The sequence below is a fragment of the Schistocerca serialis genome, chromosome 2 (assembly GCF_023864345.2).
Source record: "Schistocerca serialis cubense isolate TAMUIC-IGC-003099 chromosome 2, iqSchSeri2.2, whole genome shotgun sequence".
Lineage (NCBI taxonomy): Eukaryota > Metazoa > Arthropoda > Insecta > Orthoptera > Acrididae > Schistocerca > Schistocerca serialis.
Genome location: NC_064639.1, coordinates 356,732,015 through 356,750,934, shown reverse-complemented (window position 1 = coordinate 356,750,934; position 18,920 = coordinate 356,732,015). Strand labels below are relative to the sequence as shown.

The 18,920-nt window shown below is 45.2% G+C and overlaps 1 protein-coding gene across 1 annotated transcript in view; it reads right to left on the bottom strand.

The window, feature by feature from the left end:
- LOC126455984 (uncharacterized) overlaps positions 1-18,920 on the bottom strand; it is a gene marked incomplete at its 3' end in the record, with an annotated part of 1,226,620 nt that overhangs the window by 812,852 nt on the left and 394,848 nt on the right. Inside the window, exons 6-8 of the mRNA XM_050091741.1 lie at positions 17,625-17,837; positions 16,136-16,146; positions 11,982-12,155 (exon numbers count right to left, since the gene is read on the bottom strand). Coding sequence (XP_049947698.1) covers positions 11,982-12,155; positions 16,136-16,146; positions 17,625-17,837 — 398 coding nt within the window. The remainder of the gene's footprint in view (positions 1-11,981; positions 12,156-16,135; positions 16,147-17,624; positions 17,838-18,920) is intronic.

Here is an 18,920-nt window from a genome sequence, read left to right as displayed (position 1 = left end):
AGATGAGGCCATTATTGATTAGTGTATTTAATTTTTTTTTTTTTTTTTTTTTTTGAAAGATAGCTTCAAGTTAGATGAGTTAAGTCGTGACACGGATGCTCTTCTTTTTAAGATATCTCACTGTCTGTAAATGAGACTCAGCAGTGATCAATCGTTATTGAAGTATTGCAGAGTCCTTGATAGCGATGTTCCATGGTAAGAATATCTTGGTGTAATTTTTCTCCTTACTGATTGTTAACAGTGCCGAATTTACACGGCCAAAAAATCAAGATGTGAAAGTAATATATGGTTTTTACTGAAGCCTTATACCTCATTTTTTTAGTTGACCCACAGTTCGGTGACAATCTTGCCTAAAAATCCGTGAACAGTGCTTCTAAAAGAAGTACAAGGACGTAACCTGATATTCGTTTAGCTTCAAAGGTTTCGTCAACCAACAATTTTCTGACTTGTGGGTCAATAAACACTCCATCTTACAACTTGGCTTCACTGATCTTGGGAAAAAACTCCACATGATTGACAGCTTCACTCTGTTTATCAACAGACCTACAAAACTATGTACCTATAAGAGGAGCAACAACTTTTAAATCGCAGCTGATCATTCACTAATGATCTTTATATCTGATGTCATCTAGCAGCAGGGCCATGCTCATTTGTTACCTTCTAAATGAGTGAAAAGTAATGATGTAAATTTATTATCATTTATATGTTGAATATACAAAGATATTAATAACAAAATTGTCTAAAATTTTAAAATGTCTCGAAAACATTTCCCGGAACTACATTTTTAAGGATACATTTTCATTCTTGTGCCAAAAGTACAAAGGGCGCAAAATGATTGTTGGCCAGTATTATAGATAAATGACTGGTGTGATCAAATCATTCAAAAAAGTTCTGCGTAGTAGCTATAAATTAACTGAACATCAGAACTTTGAATTAGATCCATTATGAAGTCTGCACATTGTGTCAGGCTGTTTTAATCATCAAGATGCAGAGTATAATTGTACTGCCGTAAAGAGTTTCCGACCTATTATATTGCTAAAGAATTTTCAAAAATCAAAGAAGAAGTCGTGGTTACTTCGAGAAGTGATGAACATCAATGATGAGCTCACGCGGACGATTCACTGCCGACTGCCGACTGTACGTAGAATATGTTCTAGAATCTTAGAACATATGCTGAGTTCAAAGAGACTTCTCGATCAAAATGAAGTTCACGCCAAATGGCATGGATTCCGCAAACAATGGTCATCCTAAATTTAAATCACTCACTTAACGTCCTGAAAGCACTGGGTCAAGGCAGTTATGTACATGCAGTATTTCTTGACTACCCAAAAGCATTTTAATCAGAAACTTATCAATGGTTATTAATAGAAGTGCGACCATGAGAGATACAAAACAATATTTTTTACCGGATTGAGGATTTGTTGGTAGGGTGAATGGAGAATCATCGGCAGAAGCCGAAGTAGCTTCAGGTGTGCACTAGGTAACCGTGTTGGGAACTTCGCCATTCACGTCGTGTATTAATTACCAGACATAAAATAACCTCGATTACCAGATGATGCAATGATCTACAATGAAGAACTGGCTGAAAAAAAGTGTATACATTTATAAATCTTAATACATTATCAAGTGGTGACTTGTTTTAAACGTCCATAAATATGGACTTTCACATTTTACAAGAGGGGAAAAAATAGTATACTCAACATCAAGAGATACAATTGAAATCAACTCATACAAATACCAGAGGGATTAAAAATGGAATGTGTGAAGTCCTTAAACATAGACGGCACCTCCGAAACGGCACCAAGAAGGCGCTGACCCGCGCGCCAATGGAAAAAGCTGGCAGCGCCCCACGTCCAGGAAGACAGAATTCAGCGCGCTCTGTCAACGCTGATTTAACCAGCCGGCAACCGCTGGTCGGTCCAGGTTGGTCGCAGATTTTGAGAGCCTCAGTACTGAGTAATAAGAAGACGTTACTTAGCCTGCGTTCTGCGAGTATTAATAGCGAGCTATGAAATTGCACGTAGGAGGCACAAGAAGCTGATCTTCTTTTCTGTTTCGAAATAAAGTGTTCATTTAATCTTCAAATGTTCTGTATAGATGATTCTGGATTCCTGCCATCGGCCATCCTAACTTCTCGACTTCCTTGTTTATCACGTTACTGACTCCCACAGTAGCCGACACATGTGGAGACGAGGATTCCAGAACCTACGCAACCTACACTGTGGGCCGCTACTTCACAACGCGTCAGTAACATTTCTCTCTCTTCTTTCAGAGGCACATGCTCCTAATCGTGTTCTTTCTTTTGCCTTACTTCTACTTACAATTTGTTGCGGAGCTCCTCTCATTAAACTGGCCTCTAAGCCGCCTCCATACCACCTGCGCCTACGCCTGCCGGTTGCTGCTAGCTTTGATCTAATGCAGTTCATTCACTTTCAGAGCCAACAAATGTTGCAGTAGGTGACGGCAGTTCTGCAGCTCATTAATGCATAAGACACTGCTGCATCGACTTCGCCACAACAGCCAGCCACATCCACGGCACCACCTCTATGTATTCCACCGTTCTGAGATTTCTATTAACAACAAGAGGCATGAAACGAGTAGTGAGATTAGTTCGATGCACATTGTGCTACAATCAAGTGCAAGGCACTGAGAAACTTTCTTACCTCTTGTCAAAGGCCGGCACAGATGTTTACCAACTTGCTCAGGCGTTATTTCCAACTAGTAGGCCGGAGCTACTAGTTTTTAAAGATTTTGTTTCCGGCCTCTCTTAGTATCACGAGGAGTAGGTAGAGGTTGCTGCAGTTACAAGTTCTTTTGACTGTGGAAAAAGCTGGAACAGACATACCGTCAGTGTGTCACTGAACTTCATGGTTTGACGCGGAGTTGCAAGTCAACTTAAATAGTGGCAAGACAGTGGCGTTACTGCTCCTGTAGAGGCTAGTCAATGGGATTCTTCCTTAGTAATGTTGCCAAATCCTTCTGGAAGACTTCTTCTTTGAGTTGACTATAAATCCACTGTGAATCTCCAAACAATAATCGATACATATCCGTTGGCTCGCCCTGAGAAATTGATGGACAGGCTTGGTGCAGGCCGCTATTTAAAAGGAAACTGACTTACGCTATGCGCATTTGCAAATTCCCCTAGACGAGGAGCCACAGAAAGCGTTTGTGGTGAACACATACTTCGGGCTGGTGAAATTCTTGCGGGTACTCTTTAGCAGTGCTGCTCGTCTGCCATGTTCCAACGCTGTGTAGAACAGCTTAATGCAAAATGTTCCATTCAGTTGGTTTGTTGGTTGGTTGGTTTGTAGGGTAAAGGTACTATACTTCATGGTCATGAGTCCCTCCATTCTGTTCAAATTCGTTGGACGATACTGTGGTGTCAGGACGTACACCACAATAACATATCGATAACAATCGTACGCTTTTCGAAGTACTTTCAGCTGTAGGTTTGAAGTACGCCGAGACAAATGTGGCTTTTTCAGAGTGAAACCCATTCTCAGGCCATGATATTAATAGTCAAGCTGCACATCCCCTTCAATCACATTAGCTGGCCATCAGGGATCTCTCTGCTCTGCTGGAACGTGACAGAATTTCAGTCAGTTCTCAGGAAGTTGAAATATTATATCCGGTTTACACCCAACGCAGCCAAGATCGCGGCTCCGTTGCATCGTTTGCGCCGAAGGAATGTGCATTTTGTTTGGACGAAATAGTGTCAGGATGCGTTCCAGAAGCTTAAAAATCCCTTGTTGAATGACAGATGCCTTGTCGTTTCGATCTCGCTAAGGCTGTGGTTTTGGCAGTGGGCGCTTCTTCGTACGGAATCGGAGCTGTGCTCTCGCACAGATAGGGTTCACAGGACAGGCCGATTACTTTCGCTTTCGTTTTACCTAGTGATGGATCATAAGCCACTTCAGTCTTTGTTTCATCTGTCCAAACCTGTTCCGCCACGCTCGGCTCAGAAGCTGCGACGCTGGGTTTAGATATTATCAAAGTATCAGTACGAATTGGAGCACAGCACTGTGTGGTAGTGAAACATGGACTGTGGCAAAACCGGAACAGAAGAGAATCTAAGCATTTGAGATGTGGTGCTACAGATGAATGCTGAAAATTGAGTGGAGTGAAAAGGTAAAGAATGAGACGATTCTGCGAAAATCGGAAAGGAAAAGGAATATGTAGAAAACACTGACAACACACTGTTGAGAAAAGGGAATGGCCTTCCTGGTACTAGAGGGGGCTGTAGAGGGAAAAAACTGCAGAGGAAGACAGAGACTGGAGCACATCCAGCAAATAATTGAGGACACAGGTTGCAAATGTTACCCTGAGGTGAAGAGATTTGCGCAGCAGAGGAATTCTGGGCGGGCCGCATCAAACTAGTCAGAAAACTGATGACTCACACATTGGACAGATGGCTCCACAGTGTCGCGGTTGTCCTGAGAATGTATTGGTCTCTTTTGGAAAATTCCTTGGCTTATTGTTGTGAACTCTTTTAGTAAATATTCGTTTGCAATGCCCATGAACTCGACTACGTCGCGTAGTACTATTCAGGGTTTGTAATCTATTTTTTTGCTTGGAAGGTTTGCCTGAAGTGTTGGTTACGCACAACGGACCACAGTTTGCGGCACGGGACTTTTGAATAGTTTTGTGCAGCCAACAGTAGCAGTGCTCCGTATCATCCTCAGTCGAACGGGGACGTTGAACGATGTGTGCTTATGTTGAAGCAACACATGAACAAACTACGTGCCTCCCAAACACGGGAGCAAGCTCTGCTGCTCTTCCTGGCAACGTACCGCTCCTAGCTCTGCCACGGTCCGTCGCCGGCGGCGCTTCTAGACGGCCTGCGCCACCGCACGCTGCTCCAGTTGCTGCAACCATCGCAGCGCACGGCGCCTCCCACGCTCCGCAAGTATCGCTATGCGCCTAATGAGTCTGTTCTTTTCAGAGTTTTTGATCGTACCACGTGCTAGGAAAGAGAACCGATTGTTCGAAATCTTTTCGCTTGCGTGTACTGGAATCAAAGTTCTGCTGAGTTTCTGAGCCGCCATCAGAACTAGATTGTGCTCGTCCACTGCGAGATACATCCACAGATTTTCTGTCCCCGGATTCGCATCTTACTGGGATTGTCACCCACTGTTTTTCGTCGGACCGGCTCTGGAAGAGGGTGGACGCCCTATCCGGGGTTTTCCGATCGGCGTTCCCCTCGGAGAGCTGGGCGGATGTCGGAGCGCGAGGGGCGGCTCGGCGTGGGTCCCAGTTGCGACTCCCGGCTCCTCAAGTCCCCCACCCAGCTTCCTGCCCCTCTCCCCCCTCCCCCGCCACTCAGTTGTCGTAAGATGATGGCTCCCTAAGCAACAACGGTGCGGCATTTTTTTCAACGCTGATTTAACCAGCCGCCCATCGCTGGTCAGACCAGTTCGGTCGCAGACTTCGACAGCATCAGTACTAAGTAATAGGAGGAAAGGTAATCATGGTCCATAGTAGGCTGCAGTGTCATGTTCATTTAATCGTACGATTACTTAATTTCGACTAATCACCACTGTCAATCACATTTGTAACATCTGTATTTCATGTCAGTTTCAAATACCTCTTAACTACAAGTAATTCTTTTCTTTCTTTCTTTTGCTACCGCCTTTATCCCGCATTGTGCGCAGGGTCGGCAAGGTTAAGGACGGAATTGGCACGGTTAATTTGTAGGGGCTGCCGGATGCCCTTCCTGCCGCCACTCCATGCCCCCGGGAGGAAATCAGTGTACCCCAGCTGTCTACACCTAGTGTAAATCGTGAAATAGTGTGAATGTGTTACAAATATCTGCGAGTCGTGTAACTGAGGTGGGACGTGGGGACCAGCCCTGCATTCACCTAGTAGGATGTGGAAAACCGCCTAAAAACCACATCAAGGCTTGCCGGCACACCGGCCGTCGTCGTTAATCCGCCGGGCGGATTCGATCTGGGGCCGGCGCGCCTACCCGAGTCCAGGAAGCAGCGCGTTAACGCTCTCGGCTATCCTGGCAGGTCTTTTAACTACAACTAAGAAGTAGCCATATCCCGTCATTTTACGAAAGGATCCACACTACGCTGACACCTCTTAAGAATGTAATCTGAACTTGTTGCTCGTAATTAAGAGTGATTTGAAAATGGCGTGAAATACAGTTGTTACAAATGTGCTTGATAGCTAATCACACGATTAAATAAACATCGCATTGTAACGTACTACGGACCATGTTTACGCTTATTAAGCATCTGGAGGCTGTGGATCCTCACAAATACAAAGTTTTAAGGAAGACGTTACTTAGTCTGCGTTGTGCGAGTAGCAATAGCGAGCAATGAAATTGCATTTAAGAGGCACAAGAAGAAAAGTTATTTTTCTGTTTAGAAATAAAGTGTTCATTTAATCTTCAAGTGTTTTGTATAGATGATTTTGGATCGCAACTTGTCTCCTTCCTGGGAAAAGGAAGACAGTATGCAAGAGAGATTCCTTACAAAACACTCGTTCTACTCACCTCAGAATATTTCTCAAGTTTGAGACGATTGCCAAATAGGACTAACATGAGCTATAGAGCGCAATCGAAGAAGGGCAGCATTAGTGGTGATTGGTTTGTTTCACCCACGGGAGGGCTTCAGTTAGGTGGAAGTCAGATGATGAGAATCACGGCGAAAAATCCATTCGAGAGAAATTGGTAAGTGAGGAATTTAAATATAATACAAAATAAAACAATAAATTAAACAGTATTTTCCATAGTAATGACGAAGACTTATTACAGAGTGCATAAAGGCATTTTAGAAAACCACTCCTCTAACACTCCATGAGTGAACAGAACAAGAAGAAACCTTCATACGTGGTAAAATGCATAGAACGCTGTCCCATGCGCAATACAATTGTCTACAGAGTACAACTGTGGTTTCTGGCTCGTGTTTAGCTTATTCAGTCTGGAGGAGAGACCTATCGTTTAAACTACAAGGACCAGAGCAGATATCGCTTCCTCAGTAGACTATCACAAACAGTACAAATGAGCCTAGATGTTTATAAACTATAATGCAGTCAGTTACCTATTAGCACTAAGAGACCATGTATGTTTATGAATATATATTTTTCTGTATACGTTTTGCTGTCTTGGAGCCACTGTATGTGGCGTGGCTCCTTAAAACATATTCATTACTGTTTGTGGCATTTCACCAAAATTTCCGTATGGCGAGTTTTATTGATGTATCACTTGTTCATGCATTTGGATCTCCACCAATAATAAGATCGACCTGCAGAGGTACTACTGAGTATACTGGTTATGAAGTCATGCAGTGTATGACGCCATTCAGGAGGAGTACTTATACGTTAGGAACGTTACTATCGGTTTCTGTATGAAAATACTGTATAATCACCAGCTTTGGGGAGTGCGCCATTTACTTCCCACATTCAAGACATGCTGAGGATGGATAAACTGTGTACAGTGGCGATGACGATTCACTGACGGCAGTAGCTATCCGCTGTAGGTAGTGTGTAGGCTATACCTAACTATCGAAGTAGTTCCACGACATGCTGTGTAGGTGAATCTATAAGTAACACCCTCAGCCGTGTGCTTGTCTTTTACGAGGGCAGTTCAATAAGTAATGCAACACATTTTTTTTCTCGGCCAATTTTGGTTGAAAAAACCGGAAATTTCTTGTGGAATATTTTCAAACATTCCCGCTTCGTCTCGTATAGTTTCATTGACTTCCGACAGGTGGCAGCGCTGTACGGATCTGTTAAAATGGCGTCTGTAACGGATGTGCGTTGCAAACAACGGGCAGTGATCGAGTTTCTTTTGGCGGAAAACCAGGGCATCTCAGATATTCATAGGCGCTTGCAGAACGTCTACGGTGATCTGGCAGTGGACAAAAGCACGGTGAGTCGTTGGGCAAAGCGTGTGTCATCATCGCCGCAAGGTCAAGCAAGACTGTCTGATCTCCCGCGTGCGGGCCGGCCGTGCACAGCTGTGACTCCTGCAATGGCGGAGCGTGCGAACACACTCGTTCGAGATGATCGACGGATCACCATCAAACAACTCAGTGCTCAACTTGACATCTCTGTTGGTAGTGCTGTCACAATTGCTCACCAGTTGGGATATTCAAAGGTTTGTTCCCACTGGGTCCCTCGTTGTCTAACCGAACACCATAAAGAGCAAAGGAGAACCATCTGTGCGGAATTGCTTGCTCGTCATGTGGCTGAGGGTGACAATTTCTTGTCAAAGATTATTACAGGCGATGAAACATGGGTTCATCACTTCGAACCTGAAACAAAACGGCAATCAATGGAGTGGCGCCACACCCACTCCCCTACCAAGAAAGAGTTTAAAGCCGGTAAAGTCATAGTTACAGTCTTCTCGGACGCTGAAGGGGTTATTCTGTTCGATGTCCTTCCCCATGGTCAAACGATCAACTCTGAAGTGTATTGTGCTACTCTTCAGAAACTGAAGAAACGACTTCAGCGTGTTCGTAGGCACAAAAATCTGAACGAACTTCTCCTTCTTCATGACAACGCAAGACCTCACACAAGTCTTCGCACCCGAGAGGAGCTCACAAAACTTCAGTGGACTGTTCTTCCTCATGCACCCTACAGCCCCGATCTCGCACCGTCGGATTTCCATATGTTTGGCCCAATGAAGCACGCAATCCGTGGGAGGCACTACGCGGATGATGAAGAAGTTATTGATGCAGTACGACGTTGTCCGCCCCAGTAGCTGAGTGGTCAGCGTGACGGATTGCCGTCCTCTGGGCCCGGGTTCGATTCCCGGCTGGGTCGGAGATTTTCTCCGCTCAGGGACTGGGTGTTGTGTTGTGTTCATCATCATTTCATCCCCATCCGGCGTGCAGGTCGCCCAATGTGGCGCCGAATGTAATAAGACCTGCGATATGGCGGCCGGACCTGCCCCGCGAGGGGCCTCCCGGCCAATGACGCCAAACGCTCATTTCCATTTCCAGTACGACGTTGGCTCCGACATCGACCAGTGGAATGGTACCGTGCAGGCACACAGGCCCTCATTTCAAGGTGGCGTAAGGCCGTAGCATTGAATGGAGATTACGTTGAAAAATAGTGTTGTGTAGCTAAAAGATTGGGGAATAACCTGGTGTATTTCAATGCTGAATAAAACAACCCCTGTTTCAGAAAAAAAATGTGTTGCATTACTTATTGAACTGCCCTCGTATTATTTAATTACTACCGGTTCTGGTGGTCCATTTCACAATAATCAAGCCTATATTTGGCAGATACTGGTCACACAATGAACAAGAATCATCATAATAAAAGGACCAGAAACCACTGGCGTCCACAGTGAATCTGGTGCAGTTCATCAACACAATCCCAACAGTTCAGTTGAAGGGCTGCATCAGATGCACCACACAAGTTCTGTGGACGCTGATGGTTTCTGATCATTTTATAGTGATAATTCCTGTTCATTACTTGACCACCATATGCTGTAGAGAGCCTGAATGTGGTGGAGGGGACCACCCAAACTGGTCACAGTCACGAAATGGAAAACAAACACAAAGCTGACGGTATTTCTTATAACTTCATGTAAATTTGTCAGCTGTTGTCTCAGTGCCTACCTTAAAAAAAATTGCCACATGCCTTGTATGTCGAGACACAATGTTCAGTAGCGAATTAGCGACGCGGCCATTGTGATGAGTCAGAGCCAGCAGTACCTGACACCTGTAGATAGTGCGTCCACAGCATGCAGGTAACAAAGCCGTTGGTGTGCAGTAGCGACACGTCATAGTGATGACCCACTGACACCAGTACTTTCCTTACAATTTTAGATACTGCATCTGTCCCACTACTCAATTGATATCTGCACCCAAGATATGCTGCACACACATATATGTAGGAACACACTCGCTGGCAGCAGTGGGCGATGAGACTGAAAGCACAGTGGGAGGGTCAAGGAGCAGTGCACAGTTGGGATACAGCTATGGCAATGACTCACAGCAGCAGTACCTTCCACTTGTCGTAGTATCTCACTACTGAAGTAATGTCTGCTTTCAATACGTGCTGAGATTATGGAGGTACTGTGTGATGACTCGCAAGTGGCACTAGGTGAGACGATGGCGAGATCGTTAGAAAGTTCAGTATGTAGTATATATAGTGATGTTGTTGTTGTGGTCTTCAGTCCAGAGACTGGCTTCATGCAGCTCTCCATGCTACTCAATCCTGTGCAAGGTTCTTCATCTCCCAGTACCTACTGCAACCTACATCCTTCTCAATCTGTTTAGTGTATTCCTCTCTTATTCTCCCTCTACGATTTTTACCCTCCACGCTGCCCTCCAATACTAAACTGGTGATCCCTTGATTCCTCAGAATAAGCCCTACCAACCGATCCCTTCTTCTAGTCAAGTTGTGCCACAAACTCCCCTTCTCCCCAATTCTATTTAATACCTGCTCATTAGTTATGTGATCTACCCACCTAATCTTCAGCATTCTTCTGTAGTACCACATTTCGAAAGCTTCTATTCTCTTCTTGTCTAAACTATTAATCGTCCCCGTTTCGCTTCCATACAGGGCTACACTCCATACAATTACTTTCAGAAAAGACTTCCTGACACTTAAATCTGTACTCGATGTTAACAAATTTCTCTTCTTCAGAAACGCTTTCCTTGCCATTGCCAGTCTACATTTTATATCCTCTCTACTTCGACCATCATCAGTTATTTTGCTCCCCAAACAGCAAAATTTATTTACTAATTTAAGCTTCTCATTTCCGAATCTAATTCCCGCAGCATCACCTGATTTAATTCGACTACATTCCATTATTCTCGTTTTGCTTTTGTTGGTGTTCATCTTATATCCTCCTTTCCGCCATGTCCATTCCGTTCAGCTGCTCTTCCAAATCCTTTGCTGTCTGACAGAATTACAACGTCATCGACGAAACCTCAAAGTTTTTGAAACTTCCTGTCAGATTAAAACTGTGTGCCGGGCCGAGACTCCAACTCGGGACCTTCGCCTACCTTCCAAACTTTACAAAAGCTCTCCTTCGAACCTTGCAGGACTAGCACTCCTGAAAGAAAGGATATTGCGGAGATATGGCTTAGCCACAGCCTGGGAGATGTTTCCAGAATGAGATTATCACTCTGCAGCGGAGTGTGCGCTGATATGAAACTTCCTGGCAGATTAAAACTGTGTGCTAGTTCTGCAAGGTTCGCAGGAGAGCTTCTGTAAAGTTTGGAAGGTAGGAGACGAGGTACTGGCAGAAGTAAAGCTGTGAGGACGGGGTGTGAGTCGTGCTTGGGTAGCTCAGTTGGGAGAGCACTTGCCTGCGAAAGGGAAAGGTCCCGAGTTCGAGTCTCGGCCCGGCACACAGTTTTAATCTGCCAGGAAGTTTCATATCAGCGCACACTCCGCTGCAGGGTGAAAATCTCATTCTCAAAGTTTTTATTTCTTCTTCATGGATTTTAATTCCAACTCCGAATTTTTCTTTTGTTTCCTTTACTGCTTGCTCAATATACAGATTGAATAACATCGGGGAGAGGCTACAACCCTGTCTCACTCCCTTCCCAACCACTGCTTCCCTTTCATCACCCTCGACTCTTATAACTGCCATCTGGTTTCTGTACAAATTGTAAATAGCCTTTCGCTCCCTGTATTTTACCCCTGGCACCTTCAGAATTTGAAATGAATATGTAGCGATATGGCCTTAGTAGTGTCTCAAAAATGGTTCAAATGGCTCTGAGCACTATGGGACTCAACTGCTGAGGTCATTAGTCCCCTAGAACTTAGAACTAGTTAAACCTAACTAACCTAAGGACATCACAAACATCCATGCCCGAGGCAGGATTCGAACCTGCGACCGTAGCGGTCTTGCGGTTCCAGACTGCAGCGCTTTTAACCGCACGGCCACTTCGGCCGACAGTAGTGTCTCACTGTCAGCCTTACTTCCCAGTTGTCGATACTTGGACAAAAATGACCCACTACTGACGATATATCCGCTTCCAAAATACGCTGTGTATATGATGACTCACCGGCGGCCGTGGGCGAGGTGACGGCGAGAGCGGAGGGAGGGTCAGCAGGGCTGGTGGTGATGGCGGGCAGCTGGTAGTGCGGCGGCGACAGCGACGCTGGGGAGCCCGCCCACGGCGTGCCGCGTCGCTGGCCGGACAGCGGCGGCGGCGCCAGCGTCAGCGGCGACGAGGGGCCTGCGGGCAACACGGCTCAGCCTGCGGTCTCAAGTCCGCAGCACAGTAGCGCTGTGACTGCGCTGAACTTCACATAAAAGTACAGTAACAATCTCAGAACAAAATAGTTGTAAGTTACCGGGAAAAGCTGATAATATACACTGAAGAGCGAAAGAAACTGGTACACCTGCCTAGTATCGTGTAGGAATCTCGCGACCATGCAGAAGCGCCGCATCACGACGTGGCATGGACTCGACTAATGTCTGAAGCAGTGCTGGAGGGAACTGACATAGTGAATCCTGCAGCCGGCCGGAGTGGCCGAGCGGATCTAGGCGCAACAGTCTGGACCCGCCCAACCGCTACTACTGCAGATTTCAGTGCTGGGCCATCAACAAGTGTCAGCGTGCGAATCATTCACGAAACATCACCAATACGGGCTTTCGGAGCCGAAGAGCCACTCGTTACCCTTGATGAATGCACGATACAAAGTTTTTCGCCTCGCCTCGCCTGGTCCCGTCAACACCGGCATTGGACAGTTACGGTCGCCGGTTCGAATCCTGCCTCGGGCATGGATGTGTATGATGTCCTTAGGTTAGTTAGGTTTAAGTAGTTCTAAGTTCTAGGGGACTGATGACTTCAGAAGTTAAGTCCCATAGTGCTCAGAGCCATTTGAACCATTATGAATCCTACAGGGCTGTCCATAAATCCGCAAGAGTACGAGCGGGTGGAGATCTCTTCTGAACAGCACGTTGCAAGGCATGGCAGATATGTTCAATAATGTTCATGTCTGCGGAGTTTGGTGACCAGCGAAAGTGTTTAAACTCAGAAGAGTTTTCCTTAGCCACTCTGTATCAATTTTGGACGTGTGGGGTGTCGGATGTTTCTGCTGGAATTGCCCAAGCCTGTCGGAATGGACAATGGACATGAATTGATGCATGTGATCAGATAGGATGCTTACGTACGTGTCACCTGTCGGAATCATATCTAGACGTATCAGGGGTCCCGTATCACTCAAACTGCACACGCTCCACACCATTACACAGCCTCAACCAGTTTTAACAGTCCCCTGCTGACATGCAGGGCCCATGGATTCATGAGGTGATCTCCATATCCGTATACGTCCGACCAGGCAACATGTTTCAAGTCATTAACTGTCCAATGCCGGTGTTGACGGGACCAGGCGAGGCGAGGCGAAAAACTTTGTATCGTGCAGTCATCAAGGGTAACGAGTGGCTCTTCGGCTCCGAAAGCCCGTATTGGTGATGTTTCGTGAATGATTCGCACGCTGACACTTGTTGATGGCCCAGCACTGAAATCTGCAGAAATTTGCGGAAGGTTGCACTTCTGTCACTTTGAACGATTATCGCCAGTCGTCGTTGGACTCGCTCTTACAGGATCTTTTTCCAGCCGCAAAGATGTTGGAGGTTTGATGTTTTGCCGGATTCCTGATATTGACGGTACACTCGCGAAATACTCGTACGGGAAAATCCTCACTTCATCGCTACCTCGGAGATGCTGTGTCCTATCGCTCGTGAACCGACTATGGCACCACGTTGAAACTTACTTCAATCTTGATCACCTGCCATTATAACAACGGTAACCGATCTAACAACTGCGCTAGACACTTGTTCTCTTATGTTGTGCGTCTTCTGCGTATTTACATATCTCTGTATTTTAGTACGTATACCTATACCAGTTTCTTTGCCTCTTCAGTGTATGCTTGAACGACGAGGAAAGAATAATGGTGGAAGACCAAGAACGCGGTGAAAATATGAATGTAATCAAGGTGAATGATCGACTACTGTTTGTTAGGACGATAATTTACAGGGGGCATTCAAAAACTAATGCAACGTTTTTCTGAAGGGCCAATTGGTTTTACTCACAATTTCAATACACCATATTACAACCCACTGTTTTGGCTACAAAACTCTGTTTTTCAACATAATCTCCACTGCACGCGACGACCACCTTCCACCACGTCCTCGAAGGGCGTGTTGTATACCCTCATGGTACATTCTACGGGTCGACGGTGGAGCCGAAGTGTTGCTGCATCAATAACTTCCGCATCATCGATGTACTGTTTCCCGCAGAGTGCATCCTTCATTGCACCAAACAGATGGACGTCGTAAGGTGCGAAATCCGGACTGTAGGGTGGATGAGGAAGAACAGTACAATGAAATTTTGTGAGCTTTTCTCGAGTACGCAGACTTGTTGCAGGCCTTGCGTTGCCATGCAGAAAAAATGAGCTCACTTGCATTTTTGTGGCGAGTAACACGCTGAAGCCGTTTCTTCAAAATACTGAGCGTAGCACAATACACTCGAATGTTCATCTTCGGACAGTGCCGGAGGACATAAACAGAATAAGCCCTTCAGAGTCCCAGAAGACAGTCGCCATGACTACATCGGCGGAGGGTGCGGCTTTGAAGTTTTTCTTCGGAAGACATGCCGTTTTGTTTGCGGCTGGAATCGACCAACTCATGTTTCAGCTCCTCTGACGATGTTCGACAGAAAACTGTTGCGTGGTGAAGAACCCAGCGGGCAGACACTTTTGAGTACACCGACAGGTGGGCGAATGTGTCAGCACTAGCAGCAAAAGCGTCTAGTTGTGCAGTGAGGAGTCTGATTGTGATCCATAGATCACTTCAAACAAAATGTACACACGTTCCAACATTGCAGCAGTCAAATCTGTGTGCACACAGGAGATCGGACAGGTTTGTGCTGTCTTGTTGCGACGATGACAAACGCCTCGCTCAGTGACTCACCTAGCTTTTGCTCCCTGCCAAGTGTTCGTAGACGTCCTGCACGCTCCGCCATATCTGCGATACTCTGGTTTCCAGCCAAAAGAAACTCAGCGACAGCTCTCTGCTGGGTACGCACCTCCGTTACAGACGCCATTATGAAGACTACGTTTAGAGCCGCCTACTATCGGAACTTGATGAATCTATAGGGGACGAAACGGGAATACGCCACGAGATCCCACAACAAATTCCGCATTTTTTAAACGAAACTGGCCGTGAAAAAAAAGCGTTTCATTACTTATTTAACGCCTCTGGTATATGTAAGTTATAGGAAAAGGCGGGTGATATACGAGGTGCGACAATAAAGTAATGAGACCGATGTGAAAAAAAATTTAGCTTACCCTTTTACTCAAGTTTATTGTTGTCTCCTTCAAAGTAGTTCGCTTTTGATTGCACACACTTTTTCCAGCGCTTCTGCCATAGATGATAACATTTCAGGATCTTATCTTCTGTAATATCCTCCAAGACCCTCGTCACAGCTTTTTGGATGTCTTGTGTTGCTTGAAAAATGGTGTCCCTTGACCGCCGTTTTGACTCTTCGAAATAGAAAAAAGTCGGACGGGGCGATATCTGGTGAATAAGGTGGCTGTGGTAGTACTGAAATTTGGTTTGAGGTTAAAAATTGTTGTTGTGGTGTGAGATTTTTGGGGACCATTTTTGCACAAATCTTTCTCATACCGAGATCTTCAGTTATTATTAGACGAACCATTTCTCGATTGATGTTCAGTTCTTCTGCAATCATTTTCATGGATAATCTTCGATCAGATCGTACGAGTTCACACACCCTGGCCAAGTTGACATCCGTTCGTGAGGCTGATGGTCGTCCACTGCAGTCTTCATCTTCAACATTCGTTCTGCCTTCACTAAACATTTTATGCCATTGAAAAACTTGAGCTCTTGACATAACCTCATCTCCAAAAGCTTTCTGAAGCTTAGCGCAAGTTGTCGTCGCGTTTTCACCAAATTTAACGCAAAAAGAAATGGCATACCGTTACGCAATATTACGCGGTTCCATTTCCGTGACGAGAGACACAAACACGTGTTAACTTATTACAGCACAACTCACGACTGAGCAGTTGCATCGATGTGCCGCTTGGACTAGAAGCAGCTTATAGACCAAGGTCAAAGATATTGTGCCTACACAAGCCTGCAGGGTTGTCACATCTTGCAAAGAAAATCAGTCTCATTACTTTATTGTCGCACCTTGTACAATACTATAAGAATGGAAGAGTAAGAATTAAGAACTAGGATTAAAAGAGGTGTATGAGATGGATGTAGCAAAGGCGTATGATCAACTACAGTTTATTGTGACAATTCTAGGAAAGTATATTTGACCTGTAATGGAGAACAGAAAACTTGTCCGATGCATTCTTGAGAAATTCTCGAGTGTTCTGGAACCCTACCAGGTCAGCTTAAAGGAAGCAATTCGTAGGCGTCCTGCTAGATTTGCTGTCGGTAAGTTATATCAATGTATTGCGAAAATTCTCGACAAACGAAAATGAGAAATCTCTGGAGGCAAGAATAAGTTACTTTCGCAGAACATTAATGAGAAATACGATATTGCAGCGCCTTTGTTGCTAAAAAGAAACAGGCACAGCGGCGTGAACTAAAATGAGGATCCCTGGAGGCTAGAAGACGTTCATTTTCGCAGAACACTAGTCAGAAATACGATATTGCAGTACCTGTGTTGCTAACAAGGAACAGCCACTGCGATGACTACTGCCGTTATGAAATGCATGAAACTTATTTCCAACTTAAAAATATGAACAACCATCAGCTGTATAAGGGAATGACGACAATACATTGTGCAGGACCAGGACTCGAACCTGGACTTCTCGCTTTACACATGCGGTCGTCTCACGGCCAGACTCAACTTCCATAAGTCGTCGTCCCTGTACCGCATCCTGCACTCGTACACCCATTATACAGGGTTGTCCATTCATCATGACCGGGCCAAATATCTCACGAAATAAGCGTCAAACGAAAAACCTGCAAAGAACGGAACTCGTCTACCTTGAAGGGGGAAACCAGATGGCGCTATGGTTGGCCCACTAGATGGCGCTGCCATAGGCCAAACGTACATCAACTGCGTTTTTTTTTTTTTTTTTTTTTTTTTTTTTTAAATAGGAACCCCCATTTCTTATTACATATTCGTGTAGTACGTAAAGCAATACGAATGTTTTAGTTGGACCAATTTTCCACTTTGTGACAGATGGCGATCTCTAGGCTTACACACTCCTTAATCTAACTTAAACTAACTTACGCTAAGGACAACACACACACCCATGCCCGAGGGAGCACTCGAACCTCCGACGGGGAGAGGCGCGCTGCTACCCCTCGCGGCTACGTACATGGTGAATAACTATGTGAATAGTTGTTTTAATTATGTTATACCGATATATCAATTTTATAGTCTATTATGTACCTGCCAATTAATGAGAAAGGAGACTTTTACTACTACTTTAAGACGTGTTCAATAATCTGTCTGTCGAGATCTGAAATAGTTACCTTGATGACCGAAACCCGTTATAGAGAATAAAGGTTGTTATTAGCGGTCTTGGAAACGAAGTTTATCTTTTCTAATATAGAAACAGATAAAGTGAACGAGTAGTTACCGTTCCTGCAGAGGGCGGCGGCGGACGAGGTGGAGGCGGCGGCGGCGGAGGGCGCTCGGAAGAAGCTGGAGGCGGGCGGCCCCGGCAGCCGGCCCCCCTGGTTGGGCTCGAGGCCGTACTTGAGCAGCAGGCGCGCCACGTCGACGGCGCCGTGCTCCACCGCCACGTGCAGCGCGTTGCTGAAGATGAGCGGCACCGACGGCTCCGCCACGCCCGCCGACGACGCCGACGACGCGCACGACGACGCCGGCTGCAGCCTGTCGGCACACGCCGCCTTATCCACCACCCCTCTCCTACCAATTTTTAACATTTAAACAAATGTTGTTTATATGCTAACTGAAGCGATGAAGGAGAATTTCTAGCGAGGCCGGGGTTCAAACGCTAGTCTCCTGCTCACTTGGCAGATGCGTTAACAACTATTCCACCCTTGGCACAGTCGTTTTGCTCAACACCACGAATACTGTAGCAGGCCTCCCTACTCAGTCAAAATTCCCATTCGCACCTCAGCGTACTTGATATTCCCCTTAAACAGCACTGCAGAGGTACTACAGTTGTATTGGAATTACAGGTGCTTTAATCAGGTGAGACTATACGGTTCCAGAGACCTATTCAGGTCTCAGTCATTTACTGACACTCATATGTAGAGTGAAACGACGAATGAAAATTTGTGCCAAGGCCAGGAATTTTTTTTTTCTTTCAGACATAGAATGGCACTCACTGGGGTAGCATTCCAATCGTTGACCATTGCAACAACGGTTGCAGCAGATACAATGCTTATAGTAAATAACATCGGATTTTGAAATAATACTTCTACTAAATGAATAAGAAAAACCCAGAATCTTTTAGAAAAGAAAATCTGAAAAAAAGTTGGAGAGAAGTGGACGCCTACCTGCCACCCTTTTCTTTAATTATTATGTTCTTTTCTTTATGTTTTTTAAATGTGTTAGATAATGACAAAGCAAATAAAAATCACTGGTGTTCTAAAATAAATGACGGTCTTCTTCATAAAATAAAAAAAATTCTTGAAAACTTAAATAAGCATATTTTTTCAACGTCTGTTTTTTTCGAATCATGTATCACATGAATTTATTTATTTATCTATTTTTTATATTTGTTGAGATCACGTAGGACGCCCTCCAGCGGAAATATGATGATCTATAATTACCATCAAAAACAAACAAAACATAACGGGAACTAAAGTAATTAAAGAAAACGCCCTCCTGGCAGAACAAACAAAATGGCATCCGCGTTCAGCCAACTTGTGGGTAGACGCACTCTGAATCCCATGTCAGTCAGGCACGTTCCAGGCACGTCTTCACGAAGAATACTGCATTAGCCGGTACATTAGACCGAGTCCTGGTATTACACAATCA